Source organism: Bos javanicus, chromosome 16 (assembly GCF_032452875.1).
Source record: "Bos javanicus breed banteng chromosome 16, ARS-OSU_banteng_1.0, whole genome shotgun sequence".
Lineage (NCBI taxonomy): Eukaryota > Metazoa > Chordata > Mammalia > Artiodactyla > Bovidae > Bos > Bos javanicus.
The window spans coordinates 19,643,400-19,660,558 of record NC_083883.1 but is presented as its reverse complement, the minus strand read 5'-3'; the positions used below and the strand labels follow the sequence as shown (position 1 = coordinate 19,660,558).

General features: G+C 41.6%; 1 protein-coding gene across 1 annotated transcript in view; it reads left to right on the top strand.

The window, feature by feature from the left end:
* Positions 1-12,538: 12,538 nt before the first annotated feature.
* The window catches only part of LOC133227578 (usherin-like), a 77,705-nt gene continuing 73,084 nt past the window's right edge, over positions 12,539-17,159 (top strand). Inside the window, exon 1 of the mRNA XM_061382189.1 lies at positions 12,539-14,154. Coding sequence (XP_061238173.1) covers positions 13,043-14,154 — 1,112 coding nt within the window. The 5' untranslated portion in view covers positions 12,539-13,042. The remainder of the gene's footprint in view (positions 14,155-17,159) is intronic.

Here is a 17,159-nt window from a genome sequence, read left to right as displayed (position 1 = left end):
CCTATGCTATACAGTAGGTCCTTGGTGTGTATCTATTTTATATATAGTAGTGTGTATATTTTAATCCAAACTCCTAAATTACCCTTATTGTTTATTTTATATATAGTAGTTTGTATCTGATAATCACAAACTCCTAATATATCTCCCTGGTCCCCCCTTTCCCCTTTAATAGCTATGTTTATTTTCTATGTCTGTAAGTTTGTCTATGTTTTTTATGAGTTGATTTGTATCATTTTTTAATATTCCACATATAAGCAATATAATATATTTGTCTTTCTCTGGCTGACTTACTTCACTTAGTATGATAAACTCTAGGTTCATCCATGTTGCTGCAAAATCTAATTCTTAAGAAAGCACTCTATCACCTTTTACATATGAAAAATCTATACATGTTGGCTGAATAATAATTAAATTAATTATTTCATCTAAACAGATTATTATTTTACCACCCACTAACCATGACCTGTACTATGACAGGACAAAATTTAAAAGTTCTTCCATCATTCCTTCAAATGATAGAGTTCTTTACTTATTTATAACTATAATTATTTCTTAAAATTGTCTCTAATGTTGTTGATTGTTTCCTACCAAATATGGTCCAAAAACTTTAGGGTGACATTCCACAATCCCTTCCAGTCATACCACCCTCTTCCTTGCCTTAATCCCCACTATTGCCCTATATCTACAACTCTGTGGCTCATTCAACTCTTAGCTCTTTCCCAAACGTATCCTGCAGTTTTTCTTCTATTCTTTCCTCTAATCCTGCACACATTTTCATCTACTCAAACTTTACATCTTTCCTGTCTTGTATCAGATGCCAATGAAGTTTTCCCCAGTGCTTTACCTCCTCCTTTCCCAACTAGAAGTATCATACCCCTCAGTAATTCCCTGATTTTCCTGGCACTCAGTTATAGCATTTACTGTACTCTGAATTGTGTGTGTCTGTATGCATTGTTGATACGCTCTATTAGATTATAAGCTCCTAAGAATCAGAAGCCTGTCCTATGCATCTTGTATCCCCCACACCAGTCTTGTACCAGATGCCCCAAAGAACTGAAAGAATTGAAAGCAGCTCCTGGCCAACAATGCTGAATGTTTCCACTGACCATTCTGGGACCTCTGTCATGCCACTAAGCAACGCTACCTAAGAAACACACTGTTCACATGCGTGACAGTAGACCATGAACCTAAAGGGTATTTTCTTCTACCTTTCTTATACGATCAGTCTATCTGTTCCTTGGAAGAAAAGCTATGACAAACCTAGACAACATATTAAAAAGGAAAGACATTACTTTGTCAACAAAGATTTGTATAGTCAAAGCTCTGGTTTTTCCAGTAGTCATGTATGGGTGTGAGAGTTGGACCATAAAGAAAGCTGAGCACTGAAGAATTGATGCTTTTGAACTGTGGTGTTGGAGAAGACTTTTGAGAGTCCATTGGACAGCAAGGAGATCAAACCAGTCCATCCTAAAGGGGACCAATCCTGAATATTCATTAGAAGGACTGATGCTGATGCTGAAACTCCAATACTTTGGCCACCTGATGCGAAGAGCTGACTCATTAGAAAAGACCCTGATGCTGGGAAAGATTGAAGGCAGGAGGAGAAGGGGATGACAGAGGATGAGATGGTTAGACGGCATCACCAACTCAATGGACATGAGTTTGAGCAAACTCTGGGAGTTAATAATGGACAGGGGAGCCTGGCGTGCTGCAGTCCATGGGGTTGCAAAGAGTCAAACACAACTGAGTGACTGAACTGAACTGAACTGATCTTAGATTCTGGAGCAACTCTACATGTATTTATGTGTCATCGAAAAATGTCTTCTTTATCCCACCAACTAGGAGATCTGCAGGCAGAGATGGCACTCATAAAGTCAGTGGATGTGTGAAATCAATGGAAATTTTCTTACTATATTAACATTTTGCAGTCTTGGAAGTCCATGCTTATCTAACCATGAATAAGCATTCAAGGTTGATAATTTGGTGATGGGTGATAGAGAGATCATTTCTGTATTAAGACTGATTTGATTTTTACAAAATAAGTACTAGATATAAATTATATTGATGAGCTTTTGGAGAACTCAAAAATTAACTTTATGAATGGAAAGGAATATATACTGATAACACTTCAAATTATCTGGCTTTCAGAAATCTAGAAAAATATCTTGTGATGATTTTTTAATGCACTAAACTGCATACAAGTCATCCAGTTGATTGGATGTACTCTGCTCAAAGCCATGAATTTCAAGTGATGCTAAATGAGAACTTTTTCTATTTCTCGTGTTTCAGTTGTAACTAAGCCAGAAGCTTCTCAATAGCCATTCATTTATTTTATCATTATGACAAGGCAACTATAACTTTTGATAAAACCGAGAAGCAGTATCCAAGTGGTTCAACTGAAGTTAATATATTTATACTTATAGAAGTTAATATATTTAGATCTAGATTTCTCTAAAGCTCTCTGCAAAAAAAAGCAAACTTTTGATATGATGTATTCTCTGGCTCTTGACATTCATGAGAATTAAGGAGGCGAGGAAATATCCTACAACCAGGTAAAGACTGATAAACCAAAAGTCACCCTTTTAAATGAGCCCAAGATAAGGGGTAAAGGCAGAAGAAACCTCATTGGCTGGGAATAAAGTTTAAGGTGACCAGAAAGATTGGGCTTCCCAGGTGGTGCTAGCAGTAATGAACCCTGCCAGCACAGGGGAGGTGAGAGATGTGGGTTCGATCCCTGGGTCAGGAAGATCCCCTAGAGAAGGGCATGGCAACCCACTCCAGTATTCTTGCCTGGAAAATCTCATTGACAGAGGAGCTTGGCGTGCTGTAGTCTATAGGTTTGCAGAGTCAGTCACGACTGAAGTGACTTAAACTTAGCAGGAGGATTAACCCTTTCCAGAATATAATAAGCACACAGAAAGCTTGATGAGCACAGCAGTGCCCAGACATCACTGCTCTAGTTCATTACCAGGAGCAGAATAAAAAGAGTCTTTAGGGCCAAGGAAAATGGGTTCAATGAAAATGCACCTTAAAGACCAGAGGGAAGGCTCTGGAAACTGCTGGATCATCAGATCAATAGACTCAAAGATGACTAAGTTAGGTTGCTTTATGCAGTTTAAACATTTGTGCAGGGAGTCTCCCCATGCAGCCTTTTATTGACAGCTACAGATCAATGGTAATTTTTGATCATTTTCAACCTACATAAACCTATTGACCCCATGGCCACCTTTGGGGCACTTCAAGTCATCAAAAATAATCAGAGGAGATGGTGTAAAATTGTCAGGCTGGCAAAGACTCCAAGTAGTTTCATGTGCCCCAGGAGCAGAGTTGAGAGGTTAAAATGTAGTTCAAATTGCCCGCAGAACCTCAACTGGCAGAGTGTTCCAGAGAGTCTTGTCTTATGTCTCATAAAAGGACTCACTGATTTGTATCCAGATGCTGCTGTTGTTGTTGCTTAGTCACTCAGTCGTATCTGCCTATTCTGTGACCCCATGGACTGTAGGCTGCCAGGCTCCTCTGTCCACAGGATTTCCCAGGCAAGAATACTGCAGTGGGTTGCCATTTCCTTTTCCAGGGGATCTTTCTGACCCAGGGATTGAACCCCCTCTCCTGCAGTGGCAGGCCTATTCTTTACTGCTGAGCCATCAGGGAAACCCATCCAGATGCTGACTCTCATGCATATCAGATTAAGAACAGAAAGCGTTATCTCATGGAAAGTATTAGGTTGCAGAGAACAGATTATTTCTGTTTTCCTTTATTGAGTCATTCTTTTCATCTGCTGCCTAACGGAAGTGGTTAATACACTTCTAGAATTTTTAAAAATAGGTACATTATGTGGATGTAAACGTGGATGGGGCAAAGACAAAAGGGAAGCAGGTATAAGTTGGTAGCCCAGAGGTCAGGAGTAACAAAAACATGTATATCTAAAAAAAATCAGTAGGACTGGAAAGCGAAATAAAATGACAACAATGGAGAGAAAAAAGGAAGAGCCTTGAATTAAGATCATCTGCAGAGGGAAGGAGGACAGGAGCAGCAGAGGAGTAGAAGTAAGGAAGATGGTTTTTAATAAGGACTTTTCCCAATCAAGGGAATAGCCTGCTGCAACCCCAAAGGAAGGAAAGGAACCCCAAGCATGTAAGATCCACAGGGCTCAAGCACATATTCTGAATTTAAGGAAAATCATAAGTAACTAAATAAACAGGCAAGACACAACCCAATCTATAGAGATTTTATAATGCCCAGATTTTATAGTAAGATTCCAAACTAGGGAACTCTGAGGTTAGAAATCCATTCAGGGAAGAATGACATAAATGATTTCCCGAAACGTCTGTTGGTATTGAGATTTGGTTATTGCCACAGGATAAATTTATAGGGATTGTCCTGCCATTTTTAAGTTTTCTTTATTTTTTATATAAACTTTACTAAGTACTGACAAAAAGTGTGGCTGCCACTGAGGTTTATTTAAAGCATATGTGTGTGTGAATGTGTATGTGTGTGTGTGTGTGTGTGTGTTGTAACTTTGCGGAAATAACAAGTTAACATAATACGGAAATTTGTCATCAGTATAAATGTATGATATAAAAATTCTCCTTCATGTTTCCTTTATGTTTATCATATATGATTATTCTATTTTTTAAGAAGATATATAGGCCAAATTAAGCAAAACAACCACTGTAATCACCTTTTGTAGGCGTCTACATATAAACATTTCTGTGTCAGGCATGCATGAACTGAAGCTCAAGACCTGCAGGTCATATTTCCACATTAGATGGTGGAGGTTTTGAGGCCAGAGCATTTTCAGTACTTCTGCTTTTAAGGATCTGGCTATAAATGTTTATTAAAAGAATCTATAATGAAATCAGTTTTGTTATTTTTTAAATGGTTGCCTGGAGTGTGTTGGATGACTGAACGTCGGTTGTTAATCACTGAGCACTCTTGGTACCAAAACTGTTTGATAGTATTGCCATCTAGGGGCTGAACGGAATTCTCAGCTCTGAAATAAACTGTAATTGAGCAGGTGCTGCTATTGACAATATACATATGTTTTTGCTTTATAGCCCACATGCTTTTCATGTTTCTTATGACAAAAGGATCTCTAAATGTCCCCCAGCAGCCTACCTTTTTTTTTTATATATAATCTGTTAGAGGTGATTACTATTTGCTTTGGAGCTGATGCTTTTTTGGCATCTATTACCGAATATTCTGAACAAAGAATTGTTCTTTTTTGCATTATTAATCTTGCCCATGTTTGCCCTATTTCCACAGAAAAGGAATCATTTATCAGAAAAGAATGTTTGTAATCGGGACTTGTAGCATCTTCAGCTTTAATATTCATTATGGTCATTCTAGTTCTGTGCTATATTTATCTAAAAGGCCAATCCAATGTTGTTGGAGAAATAAGTTTTAAATATTTATGATCTAACTTTTAATATTTCAAAAAAGAGAAATTAGTATTTCTGTAAAATTTGTTTCAGAGTCTGGTCGCTTAGCAAATGTTTAAATATTAAAAGATTTCAAGAGGTTAGCGTGTAATATCATAATAGGACCTTATTGAAACAGGAAAATTGACTTTACAAGTTTTTGATAAGTAAAGGAAATTATATTTCCTCTGTTTGTGTTTAACACATAATAAACATTAACTCATACCAACTTTACAAAACTTATCACCAAGGATGTGGGGAAACAGTGTCAAAAATGATTTCTACAGTGTTTTGGTTTTGTCTGACCAGGTGTTTTTTTGAAAAGTGGTTCAGTTGGGTTTGTTTCAGAATTATTCTAGATTCTATTCAAAGTGTTATTTGGACGCCCTCAGAAAGAATTTCCATACACATGACTTTGGTTCTCTCTGGTACCTACTCTCAGAAATAGCTTCCTCTTTTTCATCTCACGTTCCTCCTCCTGTGCCCACCAAGAAAAGGCAATTGGAGACTATCTGTCACATTTAAGCATCAAATAAACCAAAGCTGACCTCATGCACCATTAAGTGTAGATATTCTACTAAACCAGTAAAAAGTTCCTTGTGATTATCCACACCCAATAGGTACACAACAGAAAGAGTCTGTGGGTGTGTGTTTGCCTGTACACACATTACTGGTCACTTGCAGACATAATTTCTATCTGTAAGCAGGTATTTCCATCCAGCCCAGTCCTAAGCAAAGAGCACCTTAGGATTCTTGGCAGTTTAATTAAGCAAAATATGGTAATTGCTGGTCTCCAAGCAGAGGATAACTCATCCTGCTATCCTTCTTTTTTTAATTTTAAATTAAGAAGAACCGAACACTGAAAACCTAGCTAACAGTTATTTTTGGTAAATTAAGTAGTTTTAGTTAGCATGTTTTTAACAAAGTGATTTTCACACTGATATTAATAGTAGACTGCTCTCTGGATGTTTGTGCATTTATAGTTCAGTTAGTGGTTTTCTCTTGTGTTTATTTTATTGCCTTTGTAAAATGTATATGCACACCAAGAGAATGAAAGAGGATACTGGAGAGATGGGGAGAGTTTTCTATATAAACAAATAGTTTTGGGGTTTAAAGAGAGAATTACGGTTGCTGTGGTTCAACTTCTAGACCCCTAAGATTATCCCATTCCCTGCCATGCAACTTGGTACCACTGATTTCCATCATAAGCTGGATGCGACACTGACCTGAAACATCTTAGATTTTTGTATTGTTGTAATTATATATCACATCCCTTGGGTTGCAAGCTCTGGAAAAGCAAAGATCCTACTGATCCGAGGTGTGTATGTATGAAATCACACAACATTAGGTAATACATTTAGCGTGTGAAGAACAAGAAAACACCATATTGTTTTCTTAATAATTCAAAGCTCTGCTGTGCTATTTGTGCTGCCAGTGGTGAGATACCTTGTCCAGAGAATGACCTTCTAGCCACCAGTAGCAATTTTCCAAAAGGAAACTAACCTGTTCATTTTCTTCCAGGGAACCAGCTATCAAGCCCACCTGTTTGGTTTGGAACCCTTCACCACATATCACGTCGGTGTTGTGGCCACAAACCAGGCAGGAGAAGTTTCAAGCCCCTGGACTCTGGTTCAGACCCTCGAATCTTCCCCCAGTGGGCTGAGCAACTTCACAGTGGAGCAGAAAGAGAATGGGAGGGCACTGCTGCTGCAGTGGTCGGAACCTGTGAGAACCAATGGTGTGATTAAGGTAAAGTCTACCCTGGATATGTGGTCATATTTGGTGTTCTCCAGATAAATAGATGAGCCCTGACGTGCCATCAGGTCACTGCGGGAACACTCCCTTCACAGTCTGGTTAATTCTTCCCGATAGCTCCTCCAGGCACTTAATCATAGATCAGAGAAAACTAGCTCACATGTGTTATGCTTCCTGTGAACCTGACGCTAGCTAAGTACTCTCCATGGATTATCTCATTTAATCCTCACATCAGCCCTATGCGGTAGGTATCATTAAATCTCACCAGGCACATAAAGGCTAAATCATTGTCCAAGGCTAAATAGCATTGTGATGATTGAATTGGGATTTGAAGCTAGGAAGTCACACCAGAACTGAACTCCACATGACTGTGTTCCTACTACGTCCTGAATGGTCCTGCCCGACCCTTTGCTCAACCTTTCTCTAATGTGCACTTTGAATGGAGCTCACTCAGCAGGAAACAGGAAGCCCCACATGTCTGCTAAGTCCCCAATGTCCCTATGTGGCCAGGAGGTGCAGTCTTGTTAATATCACATATAACTCAGGCTTCACCAGTCTCTGAGCCCAAATGAGGTTGCATTTCCATTGTTACCCAAGTTAGGATGCTTTGAAGTATCACCCACATGAGAAACAGCCTCATCTCCCTTCTGATTTTCTTCCACCGTGGTAGTGGCAACTCAGCTGTCCACCTATTACTGTCTCAGTCCATAGTCTTCTCTGGCCCTGGACCACTACTCAGGCCTTCACCAACTGCCTTGTACAGGCTGGGGCTGCAGAATTTCCATCCGCTACGCCTCTCATAGACACTCTGCCTCTCCTTGACCACTGTCTCTCAAGGTGGCTGAGACTCAGCTATGCCTTTGAGTAAAGCTTCCCTGAAACCCCTATGAGGAGGATGCCAGCAGGAAATTACCTACAGCAGTGACTTAGAGCCATAACTAGAGCTCGCAGCCCAGACCCGCTCTCATGGGCCTTCCTGTGGGCTGCCTCACCGCCTGGTGTGCTGGCTGCTTCTCTGCCCACCTCCAGGCCTACTGCAGGCAGCACAAGCAACTGCTTTCTCCCAGTCCCCAATGTGTGACACAGCCAGACTTCACCAACTCTGGGACAGGAGGCCTGAGCCTTAGGAACCATGGATTTGAAATCCAAGCCACAGCGCTAAGGTTCCCAGCAGAAGGAAGAGTTTCTTTTCTCACACCCATCAAGGCATCCCTGATTACGAGTATTTGCTTCCTGTCCCTGCATCTGCCTTTTCCCAGAATGATTGACAATAAAAATATCTACTCCTTATATCTGCATTTGCATTTTGCCAAATATTTATTGAGCTTCTACTAAGTGCCAGGCAATTATTCAAGAGTGAACAAGACAGGCACGGTCCCTTCTGTTACAGACCTTACGTGTGTGTCAAACAAAAAACTAGTACACAGATAGACCAGAGATCTTCAGAGAGTAGTGAACAGAACTAGCGAATTAAACAGAGTAATGTAATAATTCCTGTTCAGTCTTTAAAATGATCATTTGAACTGAGTTGACATTTGAGCTGAGCCCTGAATAAGACAGAGGCAGTCATGTGAAATATGAGAACAGTAAATGCAGGACCTGAAGCCAGGGATGCATTTGGTGTCTTCACATCAGCGAAAGCAAGCCAGTGTGGTTGAAGCAATGGCTGGGGGAGGTGGGGCAGGGGATAGAAAGATGACACTAGAAGAGGTTCAAGGGATCAGCAGGGAGTGGATGGTGCGCAACCTTGTGGTCTGTGATCAGGGGCTTAGAATTTATTCTGAGTACAGTGAAAAATCATGGAAGTGTTTAGGCAAAGGAATAGCCCAATCAAATTTATATTTTTTTAAAATCACTCTGGCTCCTAGGTAGAAAGTGGGCTATAAGACCAGTGGTGTTTGGAGTCTATTAAGAATTCAGGGTGGAATTGACTGTGGGTTGAATCCCAGTGGAAGTTGTGAAGGCAGAAAAATGTGGGTGGATTGGGAGCGCATTGAGAAAGTAGAGATAATGATATTTGTTAATGGGCTAAATGTGACATGTGAAGAAAAAGGAATATTTCTGAATGACTTACAGATTTTGGTCTTGAGTCCGTAACCAGAAAGGTAAGGCTGGAAGATGGGCAGGTCTAAGGAGACAAGTAGGCAGGTGGAGGTACAAGTCTAGAACTCTCTCAAGAGTGCTTCATGAAGATGTATGTACTTGGAATTCATGAGCAGATGGGTAATGTTCAAACCCAAAGTCCTAGAGCAGATCAGCTATGGAGAGACTATAACTGAGATGAAGAGACCCTGGAATCAAGCCCAGGGGAATACAGAAATTTGGAGGTCAACAAAAATTTGGAGGTCAAGAGAAAGGAGATGATCTGGCAAGGCAAGTGAGGGAGGAAAAATAGATGAGTGGGATATTCCAAAAGGGAAGAGAAAATGTGCCAAATGGTGTAGAGAGATAAGTGAAAGAGGGCAGAGATACGACCCTGTATTTGGAAACCAAGAGGTCATTGTGATCTTGACAAGAAAATCAAGTGGTAACATGGGAAACCTGATCGGGATGTTTTGAGGAAATAGGATAGCAACTCCTCAAAGAAGTGTAGATGGAAAGAAAAGCAGAGAAATGGAGCACGAGCCAGGGGACTATGGCGTCAAGAAATTTTCTTCAAAAATCAATGAAAGATACTAGAGTACATGTAAACGCTAATGGAAGTAACTCAGTAGAGGGAGATAAACCAGTGATGCAAGAAATAATGAGAGTAATTGTGAGAGTGAAATCTATATGAAGGGGGGAGGCATGGGATCCAGGGCCCAGGTGGTCTTCAGTGGGGGCAGAAATACTTTATCCGTAACAAAAGGAGGGGAGGCAAATAGTGTAGTCTGGATTCACACATATGGTGGTGATAATATATAATGGGAGAACATTCCTTTCTGACTGCCTCTAGTTTCCTCAGTCAAACATGTGGTCATGTCAACAACAGGAGAGGTTGGCCATTAGTAGGGAAAGGAGAGACATGAAATAATCACTTTGGAAAATGAGAGAGTAAGCATGTGGTTTTATAGTTGGTGATCATCTATTTAAAAGTTATAGGAATAAGTTTAAAATGAGACCAGTTGTTGTTGTTGTTCAGTCACTAAGTCATGTCCATTTTTTTGCCACCCCATGGACTGCAGCACACCAGGCTTCCCTGTCATTCACTGTCTCCCAGAGTTTGCTCAAACTCACGTCCATTGAATCGATGATGCTATCCAACCATCTCATCTTCTGTTGCCCCCTTCTCCTGCTGCCCTCAATCTTTCCCAGCATAATGGTATTTTCCAGTGAGATGGCTCTTCATTCACATCAGGTGACCAAAGTATTGGAGCTTCAACTTGAGCACCAATCCTTCCAGTGAATATTCAGGGACCCAGTCAATATATTTGACTGTTTTTGTCCAAACTCAGTTGGAAGCTAAGTTTGAGAGGGAGAAATGAATTTAGCATTAATTAGAAATTTGCTTCAGATGGTGACTGCAGTCATGAAATTAAAGACGTTTGCTCCTTGGAAGAAAAGCTGTGACCAACCTAGACAGCATATCAAAAAGCAGAGATATAACTTTGCCAACAAAGTTCCATCTAGTAAAAGCTATGGTTTTTCCACTAGTCATATATGGCTGTGAGAGTTGGACCATAAAGAAAGCTGAGTGCCGAAGAATTGTTGCTTTTGAACTATGGGGCTGGAGAAGATTCTTGAGAGTCCCTTGGACTGCAGGCAGATCCAACCAGTCCATCCTAAAGGAAATCAGTCCTGAATATTCATTGGAAGGACTGATGCTGAAGCTGAAACTCCAATACTTTGGCCACCTGATGTGAAGAACTGACTCACTGAAAAGACCCTGATGGTGGGAAAGATTGAAGGTAGGAGGAGAAGGGGATGACAGAGGATGAGATGGTTGGATGGCATCACTGACTCAATGGACATGAGTCTGAGCAAACTCTGGGAGCTGGTGATGGACAGGGAAGCCTGGCGTGCTGCAGTCTGTGGGGTTGCAAAGAGTCGGACACAACTGAATGACTGAACTGAACTGAGAAATTTGCCAGGTGAATATGGGGTGTGAGAATATTGAGGGGACAGAGAATCATTGAGGCTTTCAAATTGATTATGTAATCTGAATTCCCTTCAGAAAATACTCTATACCTCTTCCCTCAGGGGTATAGATTATGTAATTGAATATGGGGTGTGAGAATATTGAGGGGACAGAGAATCATTGAGGCTTTCAAAATGATTATGTAATCTAAATTCCCTTCAGAAAATACTCTATACCCCTTCCCTCAGGAGGGTGATCTTGCCTTGAGACCCCCAACAAGAAAATCACATCAAAATACAATAGTCCAACAAGAAGAAGATTTCCAAGTCTAAGTTCTTTAATCTTAAATAATGTTAAAGTACATCAACAACCCAGTCTAAGTCAAGCAACAAGTTAGGCTACTTCTCCTCTTCCCCAAAGAACAATGAGTAGTATATGTTGGAAATGTGCTCTACATTTGTATAATGAGTTTTCAGATGGTTTTCCCCAGAAAAAAAGTATATTTTGCTCCAAAGCAGCCACCAATTCTTCCATAACTGGTGAGAGAAAATAGGGTGGTTTTTTCCATTCCTTGTCTCCTCGTATCTATGTTTTTATACACATGTATAAGGCAATGGCAACCCACTCCAGTGCTCTTGCCTGGAAAATCCCATGGATGGAGGAGCCTGGTGAGCTACAGTCCATGGGGTTGCGAAGAGTCAGACACGACTGAGTGACTTCCCTTTCACTTTTCACTTTCACACATTGGAGAAGAAAATGGCAACCCACTCCAGTGTTCTTGCCTGGAGAATTCCAGGGATGGGGGAGCCTGGTGGGCTGCCGACTATGGGGTCGCACAGAGTCGGACACGACTGAAGTGACTCAGCAGTTATAACATATATGTGTACCTCGGCACATACATGTGTGCCTATACACAGACACATTGATATATTTTCTGCCATGGCACTCTAGTACCTATGATTAAGCATTATAATCCATTTTCCAATAAATATTGTAGGAGATAGACAATGTGGATATGCCCTATTAGCCTACTGGGGATGAAATCAGAAGCACTTAATATTTATAAAATAGTGAATTGGAATACTAATCCCCACTTCTAAAAAATATAAAAACAGGAGGAAACCCCATAAGCACTCTTTAAGTCAAAGAATCAGGTTCAGTAACTCTTAGCTTTTAGATACATGCTTACATGACACACACAGAGTCAGACACAACTGAGCTGACTGACTACATGACACCCAACTTAATAAAAAAAGGAGAGCAAAGATCCCATTCCTCAAATTAATATCAGAATGCTTCTTCTGGGTTAGGGTCATCAAGATGAGGAATAGGAGAAAGAAGAAGTTAAAAGTAACAAAATAATGACACCAAGAAACCGTATGCTTTATTTTCCATCTTCCTGCAGACATACAATGTCTTCAGTGAGGACATCCTGGAGTACACAGGCCTGAATCGTCAGTTTCTCTTCCGACGCTTGGACCCCTTCACACTCTACACCCTGACCCTGGAGGCCTGCACCAGGGCGGGCTGTGCACACTCGGCGCCCCAGCCGCTCTGGACGGAGGAAGCCGCCCCCGACTCTCAGCCGGCCCCCACCATCCAGTCGGTGGGCTCCACCAGCGTTGAGCTGAGCTGGTCGGAGCCCATTAAACCCAACGGAAAGATAATTCGCTATGAAGTGATTCGCAGATGCTTCGAGGGAAAAGCTTGGGGGAATCAGACAATCCAGGCTGATGAGAAAATTGTTTTCATAGAATCTAATACTGAGAGGAATACATTTATATATAATGACACAGGTCTGCAGCCATGGATGCAGTGTGAATACAAAGTTCACACTTGGAACTCAGCTGGCCACGCCTGCAGCTCTTGGAGTGGGGTGAGGACCAGGCAGGCACCTCCAGATGGCCTGTGTCCACCTGAGGTAGCCCAGGTATCTGTGAATCCCCCCAAAGTGCTGATTGCCTGGGTCCCTCCAGAGCAGCCTAATGGCATCATCCAGTCCTACAGGCTTCAGAGGAATGGAGTGCTCTATCCTTTCAGCTTTGATGCTGTGACTTTCAATTACACAGATGAGAAGCTGCTCCCTTTCTCCACTTACAGCTATGGGGTCACAGCCTGCACCAGCGGGGGCTGCTCTGCCAGCACGACCACCAGCATCACAACCCTTGAGGCCGCCCCTGCAGGGGTCCACCCTCCGGCTCTGAGGACCATCAGCGCCACTCAGATAAATGTATCTTGGTCCCCGCCATCGATTCAGAATGGAGAGATCACTCAGTATTTACTCAGGTTGGATGGTAAAGAGTATCTCGCTGGGCAGAACCTGACTCTGTTGGTTTCCCACCTGCAGCCTTATACGCAGTATAATTTCTCCCTGGTGGCGTGTACCAAGGGAGGCTGCACAGCGAGCATGCCAGAATCTGCCTGGACAATGGAGGCCCCACCACAGAACATGGATCCTCCAAAACTGCAAGTTACGGGCTCAGAATCCATAGAAATCACCTGGAAACTGCCCAGAATCCCAAATGGCCGGATCAGAAGCTATGAGCTGAGGAGGGATGGAACAATTGTGTACACTGGCCTGGAAACTCGGTACCATGACTTTACTCTCACCCCAGGTGTGGAGTACGGCTATACGGTGATGGCCAACAACAGTCAAGGGGGTGTTTTGAGTCCACTTGTCAAAGATCGAACCAGCCCCTCAGCGCCTTCAGGGATGGAACCTCCGAGATTGCTGGCCAAGGGCCCTCAGGAGATCTTCGTGACCTGGGATCCTCCAGTAAGGACAAATGGTCGTATTGTCAACTATACCCTCTTCATCCGTGACCTGTTTGAAAGAGAAACAAAAATCATACACATAAACACAACTCATAATTCCTTTGGTCCACAGTCGTTCATGGTAAACCAGTTGAAACCATTTCACAGGTAAGTAACTGACTCTGGGTTTACTGAGAACAAGCCACTGTCTCTTTCTATTACATGAACCCTTGGTCAGTTCCAATGAAGACCAAGAGCAAAATGTGTGATGCCCTCCAACCCCTCATCCATTTAACCATCCAAGTAGACTAACCACATCCTTATCCAGCCCAAAGCTGCTTGCATAACTTCTGGAGAGCAAAAGTCTTGCAGATGACATTTTGAGAGTCAGCTGTTTAGAAATGTCTGCAACTCATCACAATGTCTGGAACCAAGTAGCGGAGAGATGCCATCACTTCCCTGAGTCTGGTCCCCCCTGGAAACAGGCCAGCCCCTGGGCAGTTCTAAGAACACCAGTGGGCTTATCTGACCTAGGCTCTGAGGAAAAGGAGGTATTATTTTAAACAATAAAACAAGTAGCAGGCAATGAGAGCTGTTGCCTGCCAGGGTTGGACTGATCCAAAATTTGTTCTGGAGAAAGCACTCCTTATTGAATCCAACACATCTTCCAGGAATGATGAGGCTCCTCTGACTATTTCTGTAGCTCCTTAGGATCCCCTCAGCTCTGATCCCATAGTTTCTTGGGACAGTGCCACTTCGGCAGCTCACGTTTCGTCAGTGGCCCCCTCTGGGCTCTCTGATGAGCACGGCTGTGTGTTGCTTTCCACACAAAGGAATCTGACCACCGGTGCTCTTCCCATAGCTTAAAGAATTGCTTGACTTTTTTCCACATCATATTTTAGGTAACATGAATCCCCAGCAAGAAGAGTAATAAAAAACATTTTATGCTTAAAATTTAGTAAAATGAACAGAACCACTTAAAAAAATTAAAGGCTAGAAAAGTGTTGATTTCCAACTACCATTCGTAAAATTCAGCTATTATTATAATCTACTGATATGCAGATTAGATCTCTCCTACAATTATCTCTGATATATAGTGCTGTTGAAATGAAACATTTGCAGTCCTGTGCATCTCCTCATGACAATTATTTAGGGTCACATTAAATATTAAACAGTAATTAAAACTTCCACAGGTATCTTCCATAGCTAATCCGCATGCTGTGTGAGCTGGCTTTCATCTTACTCTGATGCAGGGTATGAAAAGGGTGCATAGCTGCAGAACTGTACATTTTATCCTGGCGTCCTCTTTACATGACTGGTACCTGCACATTTTAAAGATCATATCAATTTGCTCCCCTTTGAAACTCTTACTAATAAATATTTCTAAGGGAAAAAAAAAAAAAGTTTCCAGATGTGAGAAGGGTACTTTTCCCAGCCTGAAAAAAGAAAATCTTATTTTTCTGAGACACTTAGGCATGTAAGACAATGAGAGATGTCCCTTGACTGTCCACTGTGTAACTGAAGATGTAAGTGACATAAATGACTTAAAATATCTGTGGAATATTACTCAGCCCTAAACAAAAAATGTAGTCATTTGCAATAATATGGGTAGACCTGGAGGGTATTACCTTTAGTTGAAATAAGGTGCACAGAGGAAGACAAAGGTTGTATGTACTCACTTACACGTGGAATCTGAAAAAAACAAGCAAACAAATACAACAAACCAGAAACAAGAGAGCAAACTAGTGTTTCCAGTGAATAGGGGGGTAAGGGATGGGCAAGATAGATGAAGGGGGTATTATACTACTAGGTATAAAATAAAGAAGCTAAATGGATGTAATGAACAATGCAAGAAACGTTGCCAATATTTTATAATAATTTTATATAGAATGTAAACAGTAAAAACATCAAATCATACACCAAAAATAAAAGCAAAATATCACTTCTATATGAAGTGGGATTTATGTCATTCGGGGTTTTCCCAGCAGATTAACATTTACTGAATACTGCAAATTAGTGTGCCCTCCTTGGGGTACCCCCAGCTGGTCAGTAGGAAGAAGGATCCTAGGAACACTCTAAGAAGCGGAAAGAATCTGACCCAGAATTTTTTAATCCCCACAAGTAATCCAGAAAGCAAATATTTCATATGTGAGAAATCAAAACTAATTCTCAGAATCACTTAGAAGTCTGATGTGCTATTCACAGCTGTGATTTGTTCACCAGTAAACTGGCAGCCCGTCATGGTGGAGATGGGCATGGGAGGAGAGGAAGGGAGAGGGAGCAGAAAAGGAAAGCAAGAGACTCCCCAAAGGGAGAGAAAACTGTAATTAAGAAGAGGGGAGGGGAACAGAAAGAGCAAGAAAGTGAACAGAAGGCGGGGATTGTCTGGAGGAGGTAAAGCAGGAAATAGAAGAGGGAATGGCCAGAAGCTAAAATAAATAAAGGGAGAGAGGAAGGTGGCTGGGGCTTGAGGGGAAATTAGGGGTGTCAAAGTCCGCTGGGCACGGAAAAGAGGAGGAAAGCACTTATTTGCAACCGCAGGCACTTAACACTAACAAAAGCCCTTTTTGTTGAAAGGAAAAAGTCCCTGGTATGTAAATAGACCTTTCCCAGTGGCAGGAGACCAGCTCTGAGGCAAAACATAATTGATTGGTTGAGTTTAACTAGATGGTGATAAGGTGTCTCTGTGATTGATAATCTGGTGTGTAGCTGGGTTAACTTTGGCCCCAAAAGGTCTCTGTGTGGTGTAAGGGAGCCTGTTCTAAGATGTTGGGTATCAGGTGAGGGGATTTATTACCACAGAGACCTTTACTCCATGACGTTCTTTCCTGACCTGAAATTGTTCCTGGGGAATCATTTAGCTCCAACTGCAAAGGGAGGAGGAGCCCAGGGTTGCTGAAAATGCGTTCAAATTCCCCAGATCTGTGTTCTTCCTCCCTGTAGTAAGTAATTCTACAGAGTACCAGAATTTTCCTGAAAAGTATCTTGAAAGTGTATTGATTCTGTGCATTCCTGTTTAGGGAAGAATTGTGCCCACCCTTTCCAGACAGGTGAGGATCTTTGCTTTAGTTTGGAAAGCCAAGAGGCTTGAAAATGCTCTAAAATTTCCATAGAAACATGACTTTGTTGACTTTGAAAAGGGCTTATTATAGATAAGGATAAATATAAAGGTA